At 39.9% G+C, this 23,097-nt stretch overlaps 2 protein-coding genes across 4 annotated transcripts; both read left to right on the top strand.

The window, feature by feature from the left end:
• Nucleotides 1–51: 51 nt before the first annotated feature.
• On the top strand, nt 52–1,897 carry rhno1 (RAD9-HUS1-RAD1 interacting nuclear orphan 1). The gene is given in 4 exon segments (XM_063905139.1): nt 52–191; nt 331–512; nt 682–936; nt 939–1,897. Coding segments are annotated over 3 exon segments (903 nt in total). The 5' UTR covers nt 52–191; nt 331–353; the 3' UTR covers nt 1,428–1,897.
• Nucleotides 1,898–2,404: 507 nt separating this feature from the next.
• tulp3 (TUB like protein 3) lies at nt 2,405–22,964 on the top strand. Of its 3 annotated transcripts, none has more exons than XM_063905002.1 (12): nt 2,405–2,503; nt 8,779–8,820; nt 10,882–10,933; nt 15,208–15,370; nt 15,784–15,984; nt 19,327–19,457; nt 19,564–19,749; nt 19,851–19,963; nt 20,530–20,647; nt 20,722–20,820; nt 20,903–21,074; nt 21,158–22,964. In XM_063905002.1, exons 1-12 carry the CDS (start codon nt 2,484–2,486, stop codon nt 21,289–21,291), a joined length of 1,431 nt encoding a protein of 476 aa, XP_063761072.1. In that variant the 5' UTR covers nt 2,405–2,483; the 3' UTR covers nt 21,292–22,964. The 3 variants fall into 3 exon arrangements, with proteins under 3 accessions (XP_063761072.1, XP_063761071.1, XP_063761073.1); XM_063905001.1 differs by lacking the exon at nt 2,405–2,503 and adding an exon at nt 5,298–5,662; XM_063905003.1 differs by lacking the exons at nt 2,405–2,503; nt 8,779–8,820; nt 10,882–10,933 and adding an exon at nt 12,922–13,176.
• Nucleotides 22,965–23,097: the final 133 nt, after the last annotated feature.

The raw sequence follows: 23,097 nt of genomic DNA, 5'->3' as shown, positions 1-23,097 counted from the left end.
ACCAAAGTACCATATGGCCTCCTCCGCCAATCAGAAACCACGTTGCTGCAAACCAGGAAATAGTAAGTAACGAGAAGACGGAAAACAAGAGAATTTCATAGTAGACAACAACAATGGAATAACTAACGTTTTATGCATGGATTTTTTGTTTTAAAATTATAACTATGTCTAGCGCGAAGCATAACATTTAGGTAAGTACAATTTCGTGCTAGAATGAGAACTTTCAAAGGTACACAGCTAAATGTTGACTTCTAAACCGTAAACATGGGTATGTGTATGATATTTAAACCACACAATAACATTAATTAAGTGATGTTGTCATTCCACCAGTTTTTCAGAAATGATCATTATTAATGCCCCGTAAAGCCAAAAAGACAGATAAGCCTCCCTTGTCGTTCCTGGAGCATCCTGTGCGTGGAGCCAGACTCCAAAATGAACCTGAAGTCCGAGCGGCACTCAATCCCAAAGAGTTTTTCACAGAGACACAGCACAGTTCATCTCTAAATTCTTGGGTAAGTGGTTCATCCATTTCAAACACTACTTGGCTTGTGAGATTAATGTGTTTTAGCTGAAAGGGTCTGCGGATAAACCTGACCTTTCTTGGGAGTTTTATTGCGTAAATATAACTTTGATATGTGACCCCATGTTTTTCCCCCTGTTTGTTTACTCTAATATTTCTAGGTAAGACCAGAATTTGAGGGTTCAGTTGCAGCTGCACCCCCAGTGAGAAGAGGCGGACGAAAAAAGTGCCTCTCAGCCACAAGCATTCTTGACAATTCCAGTCAGCTGTCCAAGAAAAAGAGTGTGTGCCAATTCCCCTCATTATCGTTTCATAAAAGGTCAAGAGACCAATATATCAACAAAGGAGTACACACACAAAGAAATCTTCAGGGTCTACCGATGTGTGTGAAACGGGAAATCAACCACAGGGAGCATGCCAAATCAAAAGGACAGCTTCATGTGCACAGTACTCTGACACACCAAAGAAACAGAAAACCTCAACATTAAGAAAAAGGAATGTGAAGAGTCTTTCCAATGGTGCTGCCTCCTCTAGTAGATGTCTGGACCAACCTGAAAATCCTTCTATTCAAGTGACTGAGAAATGCAGTATTCCAGCAGATGGTGATAAAACACCGGCCTCCAAAACGTGCAGCACTACTGATGTCGGCAGTGTCAGTCCACCACCTGATGTTGACACTCCAAAAGTAATTCAACAAGGGAGTATTCATCCCTCCTCGCCCGCTCCACACTTGCTACAGGCTCAGCCATGTACACCACCATGTATTCAGCCACCTGAAATGTTAGTGGCTGACACACCAGAGAGGGATTATGGGGTGAAAGTGACATGGAGGAGGAGGAAGGGTCTGATGTTGAGGTTAAAAGAAAGGGGCCATATCTCTGACTCAGATGTGTTAAATCATAGCTGATGTGATGATTTGGTCAGAATAGGATAAGGCAATGATGAGAAAAAGACATTGATTATTCATTGGACTACTTTTTTTGTTTGTACATCCTTATGATAAACCATGGATATTATTAAATAACTCTGTCACCCACCCACTCATAACCCTGCTAGTTATCGTACAAATTAAATAATGGGCAAATCTAAAATGCAATATCTAAGTTGTGATCTTTTCCTATTTATTGAGACTCATCCCAATTGTACTTTGTTTTTATATACTATGTTGCAAATTAGTGACTGCCTTTATATTCAAACATAATTCTGACATTTTGCAATACAAGCTATTATTTTTTTTTTATTATGCTTCTCAATTTGAATAGCAGAGTTGAGGAAAAAGGTCTTGCACCTATGAACTGTATATGATATCACATGCCTAGTATTGATCTAACCCTATACAACCATGTCACCTTTGGAATAAAACCATGGTTGAACTCGGCTGTCTGTGATTATTTGTGATGCTTTTAAACTTAAACCCCATTTTTCTCTTTCAAATGTGTTGCATGAAATATATAGAATAAATGTATAGGTCCAAATAGCAAACTTAAGTATTAGTTTATTAAGCCATCTCTTAGGCTGTATCTTGTAATTGAATAGTGTTTAATTAAATATGCGTGGCCATTTCAGAAAGGAATGACATCAACGTTTGTAACATAAAGTATTTATGTCTTAAACCCGAGTCTACTTGTTGTCATGGTTACTGTAGCAAATCCTTAACGACCGTTTTTAATCCCAGTTTCTGTACAATATGTGTTCTTATTGTAACCTTTACATTGAAGCGATAACATATTTCCAGGTTGAAAACATAAACAATCAAAAGCTCTCCACCATAGACTCTATTTATAAAAGCTCTCCACCCTTTTTTTTCATCCAATCATCACCTACGTTAGTAATCGGTCGACCAATAGGAACGCCCGTCCTTCGTCTGCTCGGTAACTAAGGACCGAGTAACAGAGATCTTCTGAACCGCGTCCACAAAAGTATTCTGCAGCACGAGGATATTCCTTAGCAACCGTGAATAAACATGAGTTACTACAGCATAAGGTAAAATAAAACATACCTTGCATGTTCTTCATGTTAGTATCGGTTCTGTTTGACCAACTGTGAAACGAAAAGCTAACTGGTGTCGTTACAGTTTTCTTTTACCCGAAAAAACTTGACTGTCGCCCACAACTTTTATAAAGGCTCCATTGCATACAGTGGAGGCTGAGGCAGCTAACGTTAGCTTCTAATGGTAACAAGCTAGCTATAACAACCCACAGCTGATATATAGGCATAGATGGCAGTGTAATTTCACTTTTTTTGAGGATATATGTTACTTATATATTGTCAAGCCTAGTAAGCGAGTTAACAGTCTTGAGTGTCACAGCAAAAAAAACGCTTTACAATTTGCATAACCATGGAAAACGAAATAAATTAATAATACAGCTACATCACCGCTAACACGACGTGCTCTGATAGAGTTTAGGTTTGCTCGCTGGCAAACACATGTCCAACAGCCAGTTCTAAATCCTATTTGGAAAGAAAGACTCCATTAACAGTGAGCTAACAACCTCAATGAAGTCTTTTTTGTTGAGCAATTTTCTTCGCTATTTCCGTTGATATAATTTAGGAAAAAACAATTACATCCCACCTCCATGAATATGTAGGGTTGCATTGAGTTTGGGCATGTGGAATAGCTTTAGTTGGAATCCACCCTTCTCTGTTTATTTACGATGTATCAGGTCTTATGCATCTTAGACATAGATCATATTGTGGGAGACACTCAGATACTGACTAGGTTTGCCTTCTTTGAAGCCAGAGACAAAAAAAGGAAAAAGGATTACATGTCATGTTGGAGCCTGCCTTGTAGCCTCGGTCTCATATGTGTCAAAGCATTCCTGCAGAGTAGTATGTCCTTACAACCCAAAATAAGCTTCACAGACGTAATAATAAAGTAAATAAGTAAGGCAGTCAGTAGCATAAATGCAGAAAATAGATTTGACATATGGAAATATGGATTGAAACATGTAGCCAAAGCCCGATAGCCAGTGTCAGTCGTTTACATACAGTATGAACCATAGTGCTTCCTACACTTCTCTGCTGGTTATGCAAACAGGTGTTGGGAAAATGGATCTTATGTGTGTACATGATGGACTACTAAACACCATCCGAAGAACTGAAGCAGAGGTCTGCTTTCCTTGTGCCAGGAGATACAAATCAAAGCAGCTCCCACCCTTTCCTGTTACTGTTCCAGTCTGAATATTTGACTTTTTCAGTTTTGAGATAACGGCTGTTATACAAGGCATAGGCACACAATATAAAAACATTGCTTATTATAGTCACAGTGATGTGGACATATTTGAATTGCCTGCACCACAAACAAATATGTGGTTTGTTTTCTCTTTGAACATTCATTGTCTTTGTTCTAACATTTTGATGCCTGCAGTATCAGCTAGTCCATGAGTTAGAAACTACTTCTACTACGTTTTCCCTGAACTAACAATGTGATTTAACACAAGGAAAACTGTGTCAGTTCAGAAATGTGAAAGGCAATGGATTCATTCCTTATCAGCACACATGCTGTGATGCACACTGCTCCGTAGCTCAGATAGTTTGTGTTATAAAGTTCACTGATGGCTCACTCAGCAGTTGAAGTGAGCAACATTTTAAGACAGTTGAATGAAGGGGCCTTTTCTCTGCTTCTGGTTCACTTTTTATTATTATACAATGTGTCACTGCAGATTTTCTCCACCACAAGGACCTCAGGGAAAGGCATACTATTCCAAGATGAACTTATGAAAATGTATTCAGTCCTCATCTTTGACCATCATACCATTTTCATTATAATTCAGCCAATTTAAAATAATTCTTCACAGCGATGTTGGTTGAACTTTGCAACTACATCCGTGGCTTGTGGTTGAGTTGTGAGTAACTGTGGTTGTTTAGTGGATTCCACACACTTTCAGTATGGCCCAGCTGGCCACAGTATCTGTTGCTCAATCTCTCAGACACTGAAAAAACCTCCCTGGTATTTGAAACGGACACACTTATCCTTGGAGTATGCTGCAGTGCTGCATACATATTACTTAAGTTATAGTTTCTGCTGTTTGTTCCCAATGAATCTATGATCTTTCACCATTATAAGATTCAAAAACTTGATGGGCAGTAGCTGACATTTCCTCAAAGCTGCCAATACAATGTAAAGCATCATTGTAGGAGTGTCCCCCCCCCAAGGGAAATGGTATTATTATCAACTCCTGTAGCTTATTTCCATCTTTTGTTTTGAGCTGAATAATTACTCCCTCTGGTGAATGATCCCCCTGCTCATCATCAGCCGACCTATAAGTCATTTTCCTGCTGTCTCTCAGGACTAACATGATCACAAATGAGCACAAACATAATCTTCATTTTCTCTCCTCATTTTCTTTAATAAGCAATAATTAGGAGGGTCTTGTTTCCTAGCGACAAGATTAAAATCACCACCCTAAAATATGTTTCAGTTTATTAAGCTACATTTATTTATTTATTTTTTTAAAGGTATGTGTTTTTTCAATATTATTTTGCGGAACACAGACTGGAATATGTTACTCACATGCTGACAGTTGAACACCCAGTAATGTTGAAGAGGCATTATTTTTTAGAAGACATATTTGGGCTATTTTAAGGTTAAATAAATTCCCGCTATTGCAATAAAAAACTGAGATGTGTGTCAGTAGTTTGATATATGCAGTCCCCGCTTTATGAGTCACAGGAAATGAGCTGCAACAGAAAGTATTCTTTAGAAATAAATATACAGTTACTGGGAAGACTTTGCTTGAATTAATAGAACATTCAGATGTGACACTCGCATTAACGCCCTTCACTTCCATCCCTATCCCTAGCTGAATCCTTGTGGGTAGCCTAAGGTGTGAAGTCATGGTAACGGCTCCAAGCCTCCGACCTCAGTCTGCCTCAGCGCCGGTAGCTGTCACTCCCCTGGGTGGGACATAGCTGCTCTTTGTCAGGGACATAATAGCAGAGATCTTGGAGCCGGCGTGCTGACTGTTAGCTTGTAGAACTGCACAGTAACTCTGAGCTCCAGTGTGAAGAAGGATTTTTGTGATACTGTAGATAGGAGAGCAACGAGACTAGCATTCCTGCAGCCGCATCCATGGACACTATAAGGAATGTTGGAACTCAGCCTGTTGGATCTCAGCCTGTCTACAGTCGCTGGTCATACAGGTAGCTGCATACAGACACATATATTACTTTGGTACTGGAGCCAGGAGGAAATTTAAATTGATTCACAACTTCCCACGATTTTAAAAGCTTTTTTTTCCACATTACAAGCTTGATACTGCCACTGATGTACAGTTATTCTACACACAAAATCGTGTTAGCAAATAATGTAATCCTACCAACAGGCAGACTTTGTTTTATTTTGTTGTTTAACTTGAACATGTTATTCTTTAATTCACAGAGAGTAGTGTAGTACAACAAATATTTTAGTACAAAGTGTGTTTAAAAAAGGCTTTTTTGCTAGGTTTGCCTTGTGGTTCTGTTAATATAACCTTATAGGAATATAAAAAATCCCCCTTATCTATATTATTTTGAGAATCAATTTGGAATCAGGACTTGTTTTAAACATCTGGAAGTGGTATTTTAAGAAATTGTGACCCAGATATGTACAAAATTGAATCGAACCGTGATAGATTTACACCCTTACTTGTAGCTTTAGTCAGTTGTTTATAGTTCTTTAGAATCTGAATCAGAAAGTCTGTATTTCTCCCGCAGTGGGGAAATGTACCACGTTAGAGCAGCAGAGGATTATATATTAAATAAAAAGTCAAGCACTTTTTCTTGTCTTGTGTGCTTCCCAAGACTTAGGCTACAGTTTATTTGTTCGAGTAGCAAAACTGGCTCCTCCTCAAATACACACAAACACTTCTCCAGTTCTCCAAACTGTATATCTGGATTGAAAATTGCCTATGCCAGACCGAGATGTCAGCACTATTTTAATGTTTCTTCCAGTGCCTGCTCCCTCCCCGTGTCCAGCTGATGGCTGACCTGCAGTCAAAGATGTGCTCTCGCTCATGTTTCTGCCACCATGTCGTTACTTATTCAGAGCTGTAACCAGAGTTGGTGATTTGCGTGTGTGTATCCAAGCTGGGGCTTTTTTCCCCTTATGTTATTGGCTGCTTAATTGGAACACTGATGAAACTAAGGCTGTGTGGAGAATATCCAAGTGATCACAGAAACAGCTGATGTGGCTGTTGCTGTCCTCTTAGCAATATGTGAGTCAAGGTTGACCTTAGGGCCTATGTATCCATATTTTCCTACATTAGTGATCCAGTTTGTTGAGGGTTCTGCTAGACTTTGATCATTGTGTTAGGAAATGTTTGGCAGGCTATTTACCGTAGCAAAGTTGATTTGCGGTTGGATATTCAACAGACCCTTTTTCTGATCCATTGCTTTTAACCACAGTGTTTCACTTAGGGATCATGAATAAATTATTTCTTCAATGACACAAAACCAATGTTATTTTCAATAACTCTGACCTAATATACACTCCTCTTTTAATTGGATGTTACTACTTCTCTTTTTTATATGAATTTCTTTATGTGAAAATCTGCAAAATTAAAAACTCTTCTTCTCAATAGCTTGTATGTCATGTAACCTAATGATTCTAAACCAATGCAGCGTTGTTTTATCACACTGGAAAGGTAGGACACACCTCTTTGTACTGAATTGGCGCTACCTACTGCCTCCCTCTATCAACCAACTAACCTAAAAATCGCATAAAGGCAGTGGTTTGAAAACATGCATTTATTCTCATTTTCCTTTAGCTATTTTCCGGACATTCAGTTCAGATTTGTGATTATTAATTTTAAATCAGTCTTACATTAGTAACGTATGTAAACCCTGCAGGAAATGAAGCGTTTAATCTAACCGGACCTCCTTTTATTCTGTATCCACTCTTAGTTGGAAGCTGAATGGCCTGTGAAAGACATTACCTTATGCTAATTCAAATTCCTTTCTGAAGTGGCAAAGTGGAAGGCTTTTAATTAAAATGAACAACAGACTAAATGGAGTGTTCCGATAAGATTGTCCCTCCGGTTAAAGCGTGCAGTGTCTCTAACTTGTACCTCTCTGGTCTGAAAGGAAACATACTGTTCGACTTTTCCTATTTTTGCACCCTGAATCAACAGCAGTTACACAGTTATCACCACTTCATTATTTAAAGCATTGGAAAAAAAATTCTCAGTATAATTTTGGCCTTTCAAACGCATCTGGTCCTTTGAACAAATATGATGATTTTAATTTGCAGCTGAACAGAAGTCACACCTCTCCATCTGTCGCTCTCTAAATCTTTAAGACACAGTGCTAAGACTTCCAATTATGTGAAGCCCCAGAACTGGCCCCAGGTTTTTTTTTTTTAATCAATGCTGGTAGAGGTGCACTGTTGAAGGAGCTCAAATCTCCATGGTTACGGTCGCCTGACACGCAAGGAAGGGACAACAGGGGCTCATCCTTCTCCTGTCACCCAAGATGTGACGGACTAATGAAACATTGATCACTCACAGCTGGGATGAGACTCTCTGGAAGTGTGTGGTAGAGGACATTCTCTAAACCCCTCAACAGATTGAAGTGTTTATGATAATACTCTGGAGGATGGTGTCCTTTTATTTTACGTTGCACCTGTTCTTTGACTGTCTTCATCATCAGCTTGTTTGATAAAGGGAAAAGAGAAACCTTATTGATGCGAGGCGTAATTCCGTTTTCACACATGCACAAACATGACCAATTTTCTTTTTGGTTTGTACTGGGACTCGAACCTGCAACCATCCAGACTCGAACCTGTGACCAGTTTCCAAGCTAAGTCCCAGAACGAGCCACTGCTGCCCAAATCGACTGAAAAAACTGTAATGTTGACTTTAATTAAATGTATTATGTCAACAAATTACTCATAACTGTATCAGGTTAGTTGAAAGCAATAATATTAAGTTGAACCTAATATTTTATATTTAAACTTAATATTATTGCGTTCAACTAACCTGATACAATTATGTGAAATCTGTTGACGTAATACATTTGATTAAAGTCAACCTTTCAGTTTTTTGGGTGTAGATAGCTACTGCCCTAAACAGTAACCTATGTCAGTAGCCTGCTGTTGCTTTCTTTTTTCATTCTAGCTACAATTGAATGTTTACAACTTTATAGATACTGTATATGGGATATTGTTTGTGTTCTAAGATGTTTTTTTTATTAACTTACTGCTGAACTTCTTTCATCCTCTTATTTTACCCATGTGCTGTGCTATCTGCTGCCTTGGTGCCAAATTGCCATTTCCCCCGAAGACCCTCGAGCTCTGCCAGCTTCTCCTCTAACTCAACAGCCAGGTAGAAAGCAACACACACACACACACACACACACACACACACACACACACACACACACACACACACACACACACACACACACGTTCTTCTCCCAATTTATGACTTGAATCACAGGGTTAACAGTTTTTTGGGCTAATTTTAGATTGTCTAAACACTATATTCAGTTTGCAAAAGGGCAAAACAAATAACTTTTTTCTGCCGTACGTTAGGTGTTTTTAGGGGCAGCCGACACATTATTCTGCAGTTAACCCTAAAAATTAGGGATCTACCGTATTTCTCTGCTATAAACCGACATCTTTTGGCTGGCTAGGAACAGTAACTCTCGCCCCAGCTGTGACCTGAGCAGTGAAAATAAATTGTTGGAGATGCAGGGGCTCCAAGGCTGAAAACACTCTTTGTGCACCAGTCCTCAAATGAAATATGGAGCTAAATCCAGTCCAATGTAATTTTGTCTTCTGTGAGTGTTAACATTTTTAAATGTTTGTATCGTCGTTTCTTACATTTTCTCTTTGTTGATGTTGCAACATATTATAATCATCATCATTATTTGTTTGACACCTCACAACATTTTTGACACATGGCCAACTGCTTTACGGCATGTCAAAGATGCTAAATGGGCCTCATTATTCGCTACCATGTGTCACATTTTTGACCGGAAAACATGCTATGCTACAGTATGCTATGTCAAAGCTACTATAAAAACGTTTAATCACACTATTCCGACAAAATGGCCTCAGTGGTTCCACAAACTCTGTTGTAAGTTTCCCAATAACCACCTTGTCAGGCTTCTGCAGCATACACAAAAAGCTGTGGTGACTTCCCTCAAGTCTCTTTCCTCACCGTTTTGAATGACAGTCCCATAAGTGTAATTAAAAACTACTAGCGTTCTGTTTTCTTACTCTTCTCCCTGTTGCAAGAACATGGCGTCCCCGGGGACCCATCTGTTGCCAAAATCAACGGTGAGGGATACTTGGAGAGCTGACATGAGATGTTGGTGCAAGATGACTCATTTTGATGTCAAGTTGACAGATCCGGACTCAAGCCCATGCTGGCTTCAAAGAAGGGGAATTAAAGACCTTGTGTTCATCTTGACATAAATGGGTTTCTGGTGTTCGTCACCTTATGACATTCTGTGACTGTCCTTCCAAGATGAGCTGTGATGCCAGTCAGTATTAGGACTTGTTATGCAGTGTGTGTCATCACTTACACACAAGCGCTCAGGAAAAGATATGATGGAGGGAAATACACATGGGGGGTTGAGCAGTATCAGATGAGTTTACCTAATGGAGATCATTCTGTACTCTTAAACCCTGGAACAAACTCCCAGAACCCTGCAGGGCCGCTACAACTCTTACTACTTTTAAATCCAGGCTGAAAACATTTCTTTTTGATGCTGCTTGTAATTGAACTGTTCTGATCTCACATTGCACTTTGACTTTTATTCATGTATTTTATATATCGACTTCATGCAATTCAGAGCAACTTTCCTAGGAATGAACGGGGGCCCGCCTCCAACGCTGTATCCGTACTTCCCTCTGACCTCATTCTCTTTATACATCCATGAGATAGCAACCTATGCGTTGCATCAGTCAGTGTGTGACAGAGAGGCTGGCCTCTCTGACTAAGACTTCAAAAGTTAAATCTGCTGCTGCCTGTCTCTCTCCTCACTGTAGCTAAGCAACATGGGCCCAGTCCCATCAGACAGGTGTCTGGGGTGAAGTCCCAGAGTACATAGACTTCAAGGTTCTTACTCCCTTTTTCTCTGTCAAAAAATGCTTTCTTTAATCTTTCTGACATTTTTTCTCAGAGATCAGTCAGGCTTTGTTTCACCAAAAAGCTAAAAAGGTCACTTTTGCCAGGAGAGTTGTCATATTTTCGTCTACTGTCACTTATCTCAACTAAGGGCTCAACATATTGTTTATTGCCTTTTTAGTTTGACAGCAGTGGTGACCTCTACTGTGATCATAGGGAAAAACATATTCAGTGAAGATGCTTTTAGAGATTAATGTGTGTGAAATAATGAACTCTTTATAACAAAAAAGTATTTCTATTTCTCTACAGTGGCATTGAAGAAGACAGTGCCAGTCTAATGCAACAGAAGCTGGAAAAACAGGTAGGAACAAAATTGAAACATTCCAAAGATGTTTATATTTTTGCATGTGCTTTCATTCTGTTAAAAAAAGCTGTATTTCTCCACAGTTTCCAGTTGCCTAGCACTGTTTACGAGCATTTAAAAGTCCGAAAGTCAAAATGGACCTTGGAAAAAAAAGTTTGATAACATTTTGAAATTCATAACAAAATGTATCAAAAAAATGTTTTGCTTCAAGCCCTATTTGTGGCCTTTCAAAAACACCACTTTCATTGCGGTTTAAATGCTGTTTGCTATCCAGCTTACCACACACAACGAAAAGCACACTGTGTTTACAGGGCATTTTAGCAGCAATGTAACGGTACCATCAAATACAACAAAACAACTGTTTTCCTTTTTTAGCGGCAAAAGATTTTTGGAAAACCTTGAACTTTTTGTTATCCTTTGTCATTGTACCACACCAAAGAGCATCTTGTGTAGTTCACAGCCATAAAGCAGCACCTTTAGTCTGATTAAGCCCTTGGCTCCTCTCACACATGGATGGTGTTTTTGAAAGCTAACCTGTCGTATTTGTAAGCACCTGTAGAGATTTAGCATGGAACCGGTAAAATCGGAGTCCTGAGATGACCCTGTGTTCTGCCACTGAGGTGTCACCCAGGGGTGCCTGCTGTTGGCAGTAGCAGCTTCGTTATCCCCGCGGTGGTGTGCAATTTAGCGATTAATGTTCGTAAGGTTCGGAAACATCCTGTTTTTCACCTGCCCGGTTACTTGGAATTTTAATGCACTGTCTGAATTTGTTTCCTTTTATCCCCCCACATAACCTGACATCGCCCTTCTTCTGTCCCCCCCCCCCCCGAGTCCCTGTAAGATGCTTTATCCCAAACCTTGCTGAAGAGCTGGGGGGAGCTTTGATTTAAGCTGGAAGCCTTTCTCCACTATCTCACACATTAGGCAGACACGAATGAGAGGGACAGATTGGTGAGTTCAAAGAGAGGGAATGATTTAGTGCAGGCGCCTGGCTTTAAGTGTGTGTGTGTGTGTGTGTGTGTGTGTGTGTGTGTGTGTGTGTGTGTGTGTGTGTGTGTGTGTGTGTGTGTGTGTGTGTGTGTGTGTGTGTGTGTGTGTGTGTGTGTGTGTCACTGTGGCTCAGTTATGCTGTCATTACAACCTCACTTTAGTCTTCTGTTCTTACGTAACATACCATGAGGACAAACACACATGCTCGTATGCCCAGAGGGGGATCACATTCAGGTTATGGAGATAAATATTAAAGGCCAGAGTAGTACGCTTTTCCATAAAACAATAAATACAAAAAATCCCTCTCAGTCTTCCCTAATCTTATGGAAGTGTGTGGTGCTGTCTAAACCTGTAACCTCTACAAAAACAAAGCAAACCAGGTGTTGGCAAAAGGCAACTAAAATGAGCACACCACAGAAAAATGCAAATACAGCGAGGTGAAACGCAAAGCTGACAAAGCTCGACCCAAAACCAGAGTGAATCTGGGGTTGGCTTTCATCCCTTTTCCAGCATCCTAACCCTTGTTGAGTCAGGGAGGAGGGGCCAGGGTGTTTACAAACCCCATTTGAAGAATCAGATTGAGAACACTTGATTTATCTGGGGGGACATTTACTTTTTTGGCACTTAATCCATTTTAGAATGAACTAAAAATAAAAGATACATTTAAAGAAAATGATTGACATAAAAATACATTTAAATAAACATAGTAAAGAAAAATGGACTTTGTGACAGCTACCCATCGAATAATAAGAATAAATACAAGTAAAAAAACAAATGTAAACATTAAAGGTTGACTGTGTTCCTGCTTCATTTTCCATACTATTTGAAATAATAATCTTAAATAATCAGAGAATAATATTAGGAGCACTGTGGTTGTTACTGTATCTCACTTTGAGCGCACCCCCCTCCCCTTTTTCTCTCTCTATTTCTCTCCCTCCTGCTGGAGCACTAATGACGGCTGATTCAGTTATTCGGTGGTGGCGCACACACTCACACACAAACTCGCCTGAGAGACAGACCTTTTCTCTGTCAGAAGAGCACAAAGTGCAGAGGAGGCTGTCGGTTTTTCAGCTGTCACACTCCAGATCCAGGAGAGGGGTGAGGGACAGGGAGTCATGCCTAGCAGGAGTGCTGCTCTTTGGGGGAGAACATAGTTACATCTGACCTCAAGACGAACGGGACTTGTGATGTTTTGTCTCTAAAGAACCGGTTTATTTGAATCACACTTGTTAAGGATGTCAATGGAACGGGTTGGTAACTTCTTATAATTATTTTTCTGATATATTTCCTTTTGAATCGTTCTGAGAATAACAGTTTGGATGCTTGTTCTTGATAGAAAAAGAAACCAAATGAAATTTCTGACTTTTGTTTTCATAATCTTTGAAAAGACACACATTTGTACAGTTTGTCTCCTGAAATATATATACTTTATTTACTTTATTATTTATCTCGTGTTTTGGCTGCTACAGGAAAGACTGTTGGAGCCAAAATGAACTCACATCCTGGTCTCAAAATACCAAGTCTTTACAAAAGAATGCAATATTACAATGGGTCGGCTTAAAATAGCAGCTAGAAAGGGAAGGCGATGCAATCAGGTTGATTTAATGAAGAATAAGTCAAGAGTGAAGGCTGAACACGCAGGTGAAAATTAAACTGAAGTCCTTGGACATTACTTCACTCTCATTTTCATTTGATTCGCATGCAGTTTTACTTAATTAAAAGTGAAGGAAGTTTCATCGGGTCATTAAATGTCATCGTCATCATCCTCATCATCAGCAGTAGTGTGTTTTTCTCCTATTACCATTTTGATATTTGGCTATATGTTCACATGCTTATTTAACACTAACAGTTATTATGATCCTTCTGCTTTATATTTTATGCATTTGTGGCCTTTATTTTTAGCCATGAAGTGAGAATGCAAATCCTGGTCCTTTTAAAGCAGAGTCTTTGGAAATGATAACGAATTTTAAAGCTCATTTGTGCATTTTCTTTGCTTAAAAATCACCTTTCACTTGTACCTTTTACATTTTTTCCCCCTTCTGTTATTTATGTTGCTTTTATGTAAAAAACTTGACACTTATTCATATTTTCACTCATAAGTCACCACTGTAGAGCAGATGATGCTTTGGTTGAACTGATGCGACCCACATTTTTTCAAACCCATTTTCTCAGTGACTGATGAGTTATGAAAGCTTTTTGGTTTGGTAAATACAAGACAAGGGCCTCGCCACACAGCTTCACTAAACAGGACTGTATTTGACGCACTAATTAATGTGTTGTGTAATCCATCAGCTGCTCTGACCACAAACACTGGGGCCTGGGGGCGGTGCAGGGGATACAGCATGACCAGGATGCATTAACTGTAACTTCAGCGTATATCAGTATCCTCTTTACCACAACACCTAATGCAAAGCTGTGTTATGCTAAATCAGAGAATTGTTGGATCTGCCTCATCTCTTCACCAAATACATAGCACAGCTTGCAGCATTAAGTTGGTAATGCATATTTTTGTATTCCCTGAACGATTCAATTAACAAAACTGTTCATTTTAATATAGAATACAGTCTAAAACCAAACAAAAACCCAGTATTTTAGCTACTCAGTGAACCCATTCAGAGGTATTCATCTCTTGGAATGATCGTTGTCAATTTTTTAACCCCTTCCTTTCTTTCTTCCCTCTTAAGGTTATTTTCTTGTTGTGTGAGTCATCCTGCAATCACATAATCTGTATTGTGAGTTCCTATCTTCCATGCAGTGTGGGTTGCAATCTTGTGATTTAGGTAAAGCAAATTCTGCTTTTTCTATACCTCGCGAGGTTGCCATTTCTATTGTGTAAAATATTCCTGCTTTGAGTCCCTTATTCCATTATGTTATCCTGCTGCCTAACAGAGAGGATGTAGCACCAGGAGATTCACAAAAACACTCCAGAGGGTGTGACTTGATTACTTATTCAGCTTAGATTGGGTTTTTCTCGCAGTTAAATGGCAGTGTTGGTCTGTTGCCGCAACACTTCGTCTCAAAGTAGAATATGTAACTGGAAGGACACTCTGGAAATGATACAAATAATCCCCATTAGCCTCAGCTGTCCTCATGTTAATGTTGTCGTCCTGGTCATCTGCAGTACCTCTTGAGAGGCCCAGGTTGGAGCTCATCATGCATACTGAAATTACCTTCTGAATAGAAGCCTGATGTATATATGCATGTGGCTGTTTTCCACTCCTTTAGCCTTCACATTTGACTGAGGTTTTCACACTGTTGCTGCTCTTGTGTCCGGTCCACAGAGGGCCCTGCTGGAGCAGAAGCAGCGGAGGAAGCGCCAGGAGCCTCTGATGGTGCAGCCCAACACCGAGGGCCGGCCCCGGCGCTCCAGGACACGGCGTGGGGAGGAGCAGGCCCCTCTGGTGGAGTCACAGGTCAACATTACCAACGATGTCATCATGGATGGTGGGGAAAATACATGTAGTTCTTCTTTAGTATTATAATTCTGTTTAACACCATGGTTTTTTTGTTAGGTCATGTCATTAAAAATAATATGATACTTAAATAATTATCACCCCACTATTGGATACATTTTTTGTGATCAAATTTAAATTTAACCAAGGCAGAAACACAGCACAACATGGTGTGATGTACACACATACAGCTCCCTTACAAAACAAACAAAAAACAACAAAAAAGCATGGAGAAAAGACTTGGACCAAGACTCAATAGGTAATGAGTAGCATTAAACTACACAAGTGTATGTATAATGCAGTAATTGGTAAAACTTCATTGCAGACTTGGGGAAAACAGGAGACTTCTGTGTAATTACCACATTTACAACTCATATAACAAGTGACTGCGCTCATCTCCTGTAGGTATCGATGGCCCGGCAGCTTTCCTGGGCTCTGAAGCTCCTGATCTGGGAATGAACATCCTGTCAGTGAGCCAGTCCCAGTCCCAGCCCCAGTCCCAGTCCCAGTCCCAGTCCCCTGTCGCAGAAGAGCCTGAGAGAGATGGAGACACTGAGACGCTGCTGCAGCCAAAAACAGATATCCATGAGTTACTGCAGAAACAAGGTGAGTCCTGGGAAAGCTAGGTTAGCTTTTGAACAGGAAGTACTCATTGTTTTTTATTTGTGAAGATATACCTTAAAAAGAATTATGTACTCGCATAATTTGGAATAAAGCTTCAAATGTCTGACATGTTTGAGTAATTGATGGGAAATTAGGCTTAAATATGAATTTTGTTTACTCTGTAAATCCTTATTAAGGCACACACTTTCTTATTAAGACATTTTAAATCCACAAAGCCCACTGATTGACTTGTATCCTGCGCTCAGGGGACATACGTCTTCAGTCAAGAAACAAATTTGGGTTCATGAGCACGCCTGCTGCATTATTTGTCTTCCTCCCTGATGCTGTGGAGTCCCCTGATGCTGTTTCACAATCCACTCTGTGTAGCTAATGTAGTTGTTCTTCCAAATCACTCCAGATTAGCAGCTGCTGTTAAGCAAAGTCGGATCCTTTAATACATCCCCAAAGAATTTTAATCACCCCCCCCCCCCCCCCGCTGCAGTGTGGAATAATGGAGAAGACAGTGGTGTGATTGATGGCGAGGCAGTGAGAAATGGGTCATTTAATAATAGGCCGGGGCATCGTTCACACTGCAATGCTCATCTATGGCATCACTATAGATACGTTCCACACACATTAGCAGCCAGCCGGCATGCACTTTATGGAAGAAGTGTTCTCTTATAATCTACCTGCTACCTTGGAGCATAAAACATATTTTCATCACATTACATTTAATTTGGCTTTCATCCAAAGCCACCTACAATAAGTGCATTCAACCATGATCAGACAAACCCAGAAACAGCACGAATACTAATTTTAAGTGCTACTGCAGTCGCTTCAAATAAGACAAACCTCTCTAAGTGCTACTTACAGAAATAGAAATGTGTTTTCATTTGGCCAAGGTGTAGTGAACAGGTGGGTTTTTCGGAAGACATGTAGACTTCCAATATCAATGGGGAGCTCGTTTCACCATTTAGGAGGCAGGATAGAGAACCGCCGCATTTGTTATCTTTTATTTAAAGCATATTAGTTTCAAATAGCTCCAATAGTGCCATAATGTCGGCATTGCAGAGCCACAATTGAGTCCAGGTTCTGGCACCACTCTATTTATCATGTTTTTTTGCTTTACTGTGACGTGATGCCACAGTAGAAAATCGTCCTTCTGTATAATTAAAGGTCTCATTGTTAATGTCAGCTCAGTGAAGCGGGGGGAATATGTCCTCAGAACGGAGATCAGGTATTTTTGGCTCCCTGTTCCCCTTTTATACACCCTACCCCTGAGGAAATGGAGGAATTACAAGGTCTGTGGAATATTCATGTTTGACCAACTCATTCAATCAAGGTATTTCTGACTTGGTGATCTATCTTTTTTGATGTTATTCAGTGATTTCGCAGTCTCACACAACATGTTTTGGTGAGCTCTATTTTCCCTGTTAGAGCGAAGCCAGCATTTGCTTTCTGTATTTCATAACGCTACTTGCTTTCTCTCAGGGATAGCTGCACTTCTTAGGTCCAGCTTTTGTAAATACCCCAGTAGAAACATCGTGTGTGGCTCTGTTGCTGTCACATCATTATTGTTGTTCAATATGCATACAGGCCAGTGCTCAGGACATGTTGGCCCAGGTGGCAGGATGGCTCTTCTGTGTGCCAAATATAAAATGCTCTGGCTGTGTGAAGAAGCACGCTGGTTTGCTAGAATTAATATCATGTGATCATTTCACAGCTAAAGATTGGATATCAGGTATAAGGGACACTTCTGCAACATGTTCTATTAGTTCACCCCAGCCACATTTTTTGTCGAGCATTTCAAATCAGATGTCATAATTTGACATATTCAACACAGACTCAACACTGCTTACTGAGTTCTTTCCATACCCGTGGACCTCTGTCATCCTCTGACAGCACATGAAAGTGGACTACAGCTGAGGGCAATAGTTGTGTCCAGGCCGATAAGTCCTATTATCAATAAGGAGACAGAGGTCTCAAGCTGTGCAGGCCGGCCTCAGTGAGTCATTTTACATCTGCACGACTGCACAGAGCGGTGGTGCAAGCTACGGGTCATCTACTCATCTTAATGTCAACCTTGCAGTAACTGAGAAAAAAGATGCATTGTTTGTGACAGGTATTGAAGCCATGAGCAGAATGTGACCTTTCGGTAGGTGAATGATGAGCAGAGCTTTAATTCGGAAATTGAAAAGTTTGAACTTTACCCCCCCACAGCACAGGAAACACTGAAATCTACCTGCGAGGATTACTCATTGATACTCTTCAGTGACTGGAGATTGCTACCAATTTTGTACGGGAAAACCTTTACACTTATCCCTTTGTGAGCTAAACCAAGCCTTTATTTCCTGAGGAGGCATACCTGGTGGCAGACAGAATTGAATAGTAAAAGCAAGGCTTATCGGGAACCAATCTAACCTCTAATGGTGGTTTCATTCTATTGCTATTATTATGCAATCAACATTAACTTCATAATGATAAGCTCAAGCTTTAAACGTTGCTGCTTTAACTTAATTGTTCACCAGAAGGCACATAGTTTTTTACTTTGTAGTAAGTATTATCCTAGAAATCTATAAAAGAAAATTAATTTAAAAGTAATCTACCACAGAGGCATCAGATAGGGAATCTTACGCTGGGAAAAATGTCCAACCAAGTCACTGTGAGTTCATTTGCATGATCCAGTATCTTAACAAAGAGCATCATTTCCAATCGTTCCTTTTCTTGAGCGTTTTTTCTATGGCTCTCCGGTTAGCTTGAATCAATCTGACTGGTAAAAAACTATCCTTCTTGTGCTGTGCACCCACCACCACCTGTCTCCAATATATACACAATTACACCAGGTGCCCTAATCACCCAGGGCCCAAACATGCCTTCAAAATAAAAGCATAGAAACAAATTTGCCTCACTTAAACAACAAGACTAAATAATAATAATAATAATAATAATAATATATTCATTATAAACAAAAAAATGCAATTTATAGCTCCAACAAACTGTTTGATAGAAAGCAGTTGAAAGATGGATCAGTTAGATACGCAAGGCTTTATCCACTTTCCTCCTTTGCTGTTAAAGACTTGAAATAATGTAACTGCACTTTTTTTTAGCTTCAACCTATACTTTGGTGTGGCATCAGCTATCCAAGACGATAGATGAATCAAAAAAGCAGTGAGATCTACCTCGGGGGACACTTTTGAACGGCAGAAACCCCTGGGGAGAAAAGAAAGAGATTCTTTCCTAGAAGGAAATAAACACAGAGTGTCTGGGATTGATTTCCCTCTTCTGTATTGTGTGGATTTGTGTAAAAACAGGAGCCTCTCACATCTCTGCCCTCTTTCTCACCAGGTCTTTCTGGCAGTATGAAATTCGATGAAGACAGCGAGCATGACGACGACGAGGAGGGAGAACGAACGCGCTCTCTGTCCCCCAACGCAGACACCAGACCGGCCTCTGCCGCCAGTGGCAAGGACATTCCAGTGAGCAAAAAATACACCCTCCCGGCATAGATTACACAATACCACATAACAGTAAAACACAGTCTAAAAATGCTGTTTTTTGAACTAAGGCACTCTGTGTTCCCAGGAGGTGAGCTCCGGGTCACCCACAGCAGAGAGCGCACTCGATGTGGCCAACCTGGAGGAGTTTGTCCTTCTTCCGGCTCCGCGTGGAGTTACTGTTAAATGTCGAATAACCCGGGACAAGAAGGGCATGGACCGCGGCCTCTACCCCACCTACTTCATGCACATGGAGAGAGAGGATGGCAAAAGAGTGAGTAGCCAAATACTCAAAAGCAACTACGAGTAATCAATGATGAAGATGATTTTAGAATAAAGTAAAGATAATAAAGATATAAATATCTCTCTTTCCAGGTCTTTTTGCTGGCAGGAAGGAAGAGAAAGAAGAGTAAGACATCCAACTATCTTATTTCAGTGGATGCGACTGATCTGTCGAGAGAGGGGGAGAGCTTCATAGGAAAACTGAGGTAAAATTTATTGTGTCCACTGAGGAACATATTGTCTCTGTCATTTGCTGATAACCTACCCAAAACATGTCAAAAGATCAAACTGAAATCTGCCTAAAATCCTCCTGGGCATATTGTTTTGTTGCGTTTTTATTGCGTTTTTTTTTTTGATCCGTTAGAAATAGCTGCATGAGATGGCACTTTAAACTACATTTGAGCTCAGATTTCAGACACTTAGCACGTCTTTGCAATGCTGTTATTAAACTGTACAAAGCGTGAATAGAAGCCTTTAAGTTATATGCTGTACCATGTGTCATTTCTTATATTCAAAGCTTCAGGTTATGTTTTGAAAGCTAAAAAATATATTTAAATCCTCAAAAAATCCTCAATTTGAATGGAGTTTTTTGATTGAATCGGAAAATGTTGTTAAAGAAAGGCTAAATGCCCAAAAATATGAATATTTCAAAGCTGAATAAAGCTTCAAAGGTTTTAGTCAGAGACCTTGTTATGACTGGCTGGTTTTAAGAAGCACATTGCCACTGCACGTGACTCAAAATGGTGTACATTTTTTTGTTGTATTCTATCAGGTCCAACCTCATGGGCACCAAATTCACGGTGTATGACAACGGCACCAATCCCTGCAAACACCCCGGGACGCTGCTGGAAGAGAGCAACACTCGACAGGAGCTGGCTGCTATCTGCTACGTGAGTAAAATGCAGACCCATGCTCATTCATAATATTAAAGTGAAACTGTCTCACTCTCTGTTCCGCTTGGCAGGAGACCAACGTGCTGGGATTCAAAGGACCACGTAAGATGACCGTAATCATTCCGGGCATGAACATGAACTTCGATAGAGTCCCTGTGCGACCTCAAAACGTGAGTCCGATGCTCCCGGAATATGCATTTTAAATAAGAGCATCAATTGAATGAATAAAAACCTGAATATGATGTGTTACAGGAGCAAGAGAGCCTTCTGAGCAGGTGGCAGAATCACTCCCTGGACAACCTGATCGAGCTGCACAATAAAGCCCCCGTGTGGAACGACGACACCCAGTCCTACGTGCTCAACTTCCACGGCCGCGTCACTCAAGCGTCGGTCAAAAACTTCCAGATAGTTCACGACAACGACCGTAAGTATCCACCACTTATAAAAAGGTTGTCCTCACACATTTTCCCTGATGTTTAACTCTCCGGATGTTTCCCATATCTCCAGCTGACTACATCGTCATGCAGTTCGGCAGGGTGGCCGAAGACATTTTCACTCTGGACTTCAACTACCCCATGTGTGCCCTGCAGGCCTTCGCCATTGGCCTGTCGAGCTTTGACAGCAAGTTGGCCTGCGAGTGACCCTCCAGTTTTAATTCCACACCACCACATTTCCTGACAACTCTTCTCCCGTGGCTGTTTGGAAGCTTACATCACGCAGAAGTCTCACGGATATGAGAGCGATGAAGAGGATTCTGATCACAGACTTTGGCTGATCCAACAACCCTCTTGGTTCCATTTTTGTGGGGTTATTTCCATATCAGTTTGTGTGCACATGTACTAAAAGGGAAAGCAAAACACACTTTCTTATCTGGTCAGACATCTGGTGCAAAAATAACTGATGTTACATGGATGACTTTTGCATGGATACTTTTTTTGATTTCACTCTGTCGTTGCTCTAAAGATGGCGATGTCTGAGATGTTACTCAACAGAGCGTAAACCATTTTGAATTACAAAACATGGCCTTTCCTCTGGCACCACCCTCAGGCCAAACTTTAGGGTTATTTAGTGATAAGGGACTAAGAAAGCAAAATTCAGTTTTGCATCACAGCTAGCATTTTTCAATCTTGTTTACATCTTTAAATGTGGCTCCATGATTTAATCTGCCATCTACTTATAACTCGTCTTTCCATCAGTTTTTCAACTCATTCTCGTGTGGAAGGTGCCTGTTTTACAGTTTGTTTGTTTTTTTCTGTGAATATGTGTAAGTTTTATCTTGTGACTGATTTCTCTTTGTTATAACACGTTGGATTATCATTGAAAAAATTGCATAAACGCAGAATTGCACATTTGAAGAGGTAGCATTAACATGCTGTTTATACAATGCCCTCTTTTTAATCCGTTTTTAAACATTAAATACTAAATGTCCTTTAAAGACATGGATTTTTAAAATAATGTATACAATTGAAGCATTAATACACTAGACAGATCTTATATTTTCATTGATGCAGAGTTTATTGAAGATGGAGTTGGGGGTCATTTTGTACAGCCAATATTTGTTTGCATAGAAGTGACTAAAATATAACTGCCAGTGTCTCTTCATCTCCATGTCTTACCCTTTGAATTTTATGGGAAACTTAAGGGAAATCGATTAAGGATAGCATCCTTTACATGATTAAATGTCCCTTGTTTGTTCACTGTACTGTAATGTTTAAAATGGACCTGTAAACATATGTACATACATGTTCAGGGACATATCTAATTCACAGTTACTTTAATCAGTCTAATCTGGAACAGAACAAGTGTTTAGGGCTTTTCAGGTTCAGATTTAATTGGAAAATGGTGTTTCTTGATCAGAAATCCTTCTTAACACCCAAACAAATACCTGTTTTAAAGAAATTAATAATACAGAAATGTTCAACTGTGTGCCAGGAATTGTGAAAATAGTTTTGTCATTTTGTGTGCAATTAAGTTTTAAAGAGAGGGAAAAAAAAGTATAGAAAATATTTGGAAATCTATATCATGCTTTTAGTACAAGAGCCTGTTGTGATACACATTCCAGTTTACAACCAGATATACGGCTGTATTTGAACACATGAAGATATAACAGTGGACGATCAAACCTGATAATCATGCTGAAACACACAGAGAGAGAGATGAATGTATTCAGTGAACAATTTATTTTCATAAGCACAACAGTTAATTTGAGCAGAACACTTTCGAGAGAAAACAAAAGTACTTATTTCCCTCGATGTAAACATGTTTAAATAACCAAAATAAAGACATTTAGAAAAATAAAGTACTTTGAACTTTCTGCTTCCTTGTCTACATTGTGTTAAAGTAGATCTTAACTGCACATCATTTATACATTGCACAGTTTATGAGTGAATAACTGATAACATCTCAGGTCAACAGGACGCCTTTAACACTTCAATGTCTGAACGATC

Source organism: Eleginops maclovinus, chromosome 17 (genome assembly GCF_036324505.1).
Source record: "Eleginops maclovinus isolate JMC-PN-2008 ecotype Puerto Natales chromosome 17, JC_Emac_rtc_rv5, whole genome shotgun sequence".
NCBI lineage: Eukaryota > Metazoa > Chordata > Actinopteri > Perciformes > Eleginopidae > Eleginops > Eleginops maclovinus.
The sequence above is the reverse complement of the archived record's forward strand: the minus strand, read 5'-3'. Positions and strand labels throughout refer to the sequence as shown.

Excerpts from the sequence above, each read along its gene's own strand:
- tulp3 (XM_063905001.1), top strand. The coding sequence starts at position 5,592 with ATGGACACTATAAGGAATGTTGGAACTCAGCCTGTTGGATCTCAGCCT. Across the intron at positions 10,934-15,207 it reads AACAGAAGCTGGAAAAACAG|AGGGCCCTGCTGGAGCAGAA; the intron begins GTAGGAACAAAA and ends TCCGGTCCACAG. Across the intron at positions 15,985-19,326 it reads TGAGTTACTGCAGAAACAAG|GTCTTTCTGGCAGTATGAAA; the intron begins GTGAGTCCTGGG and ends CTTTCTCACCAG.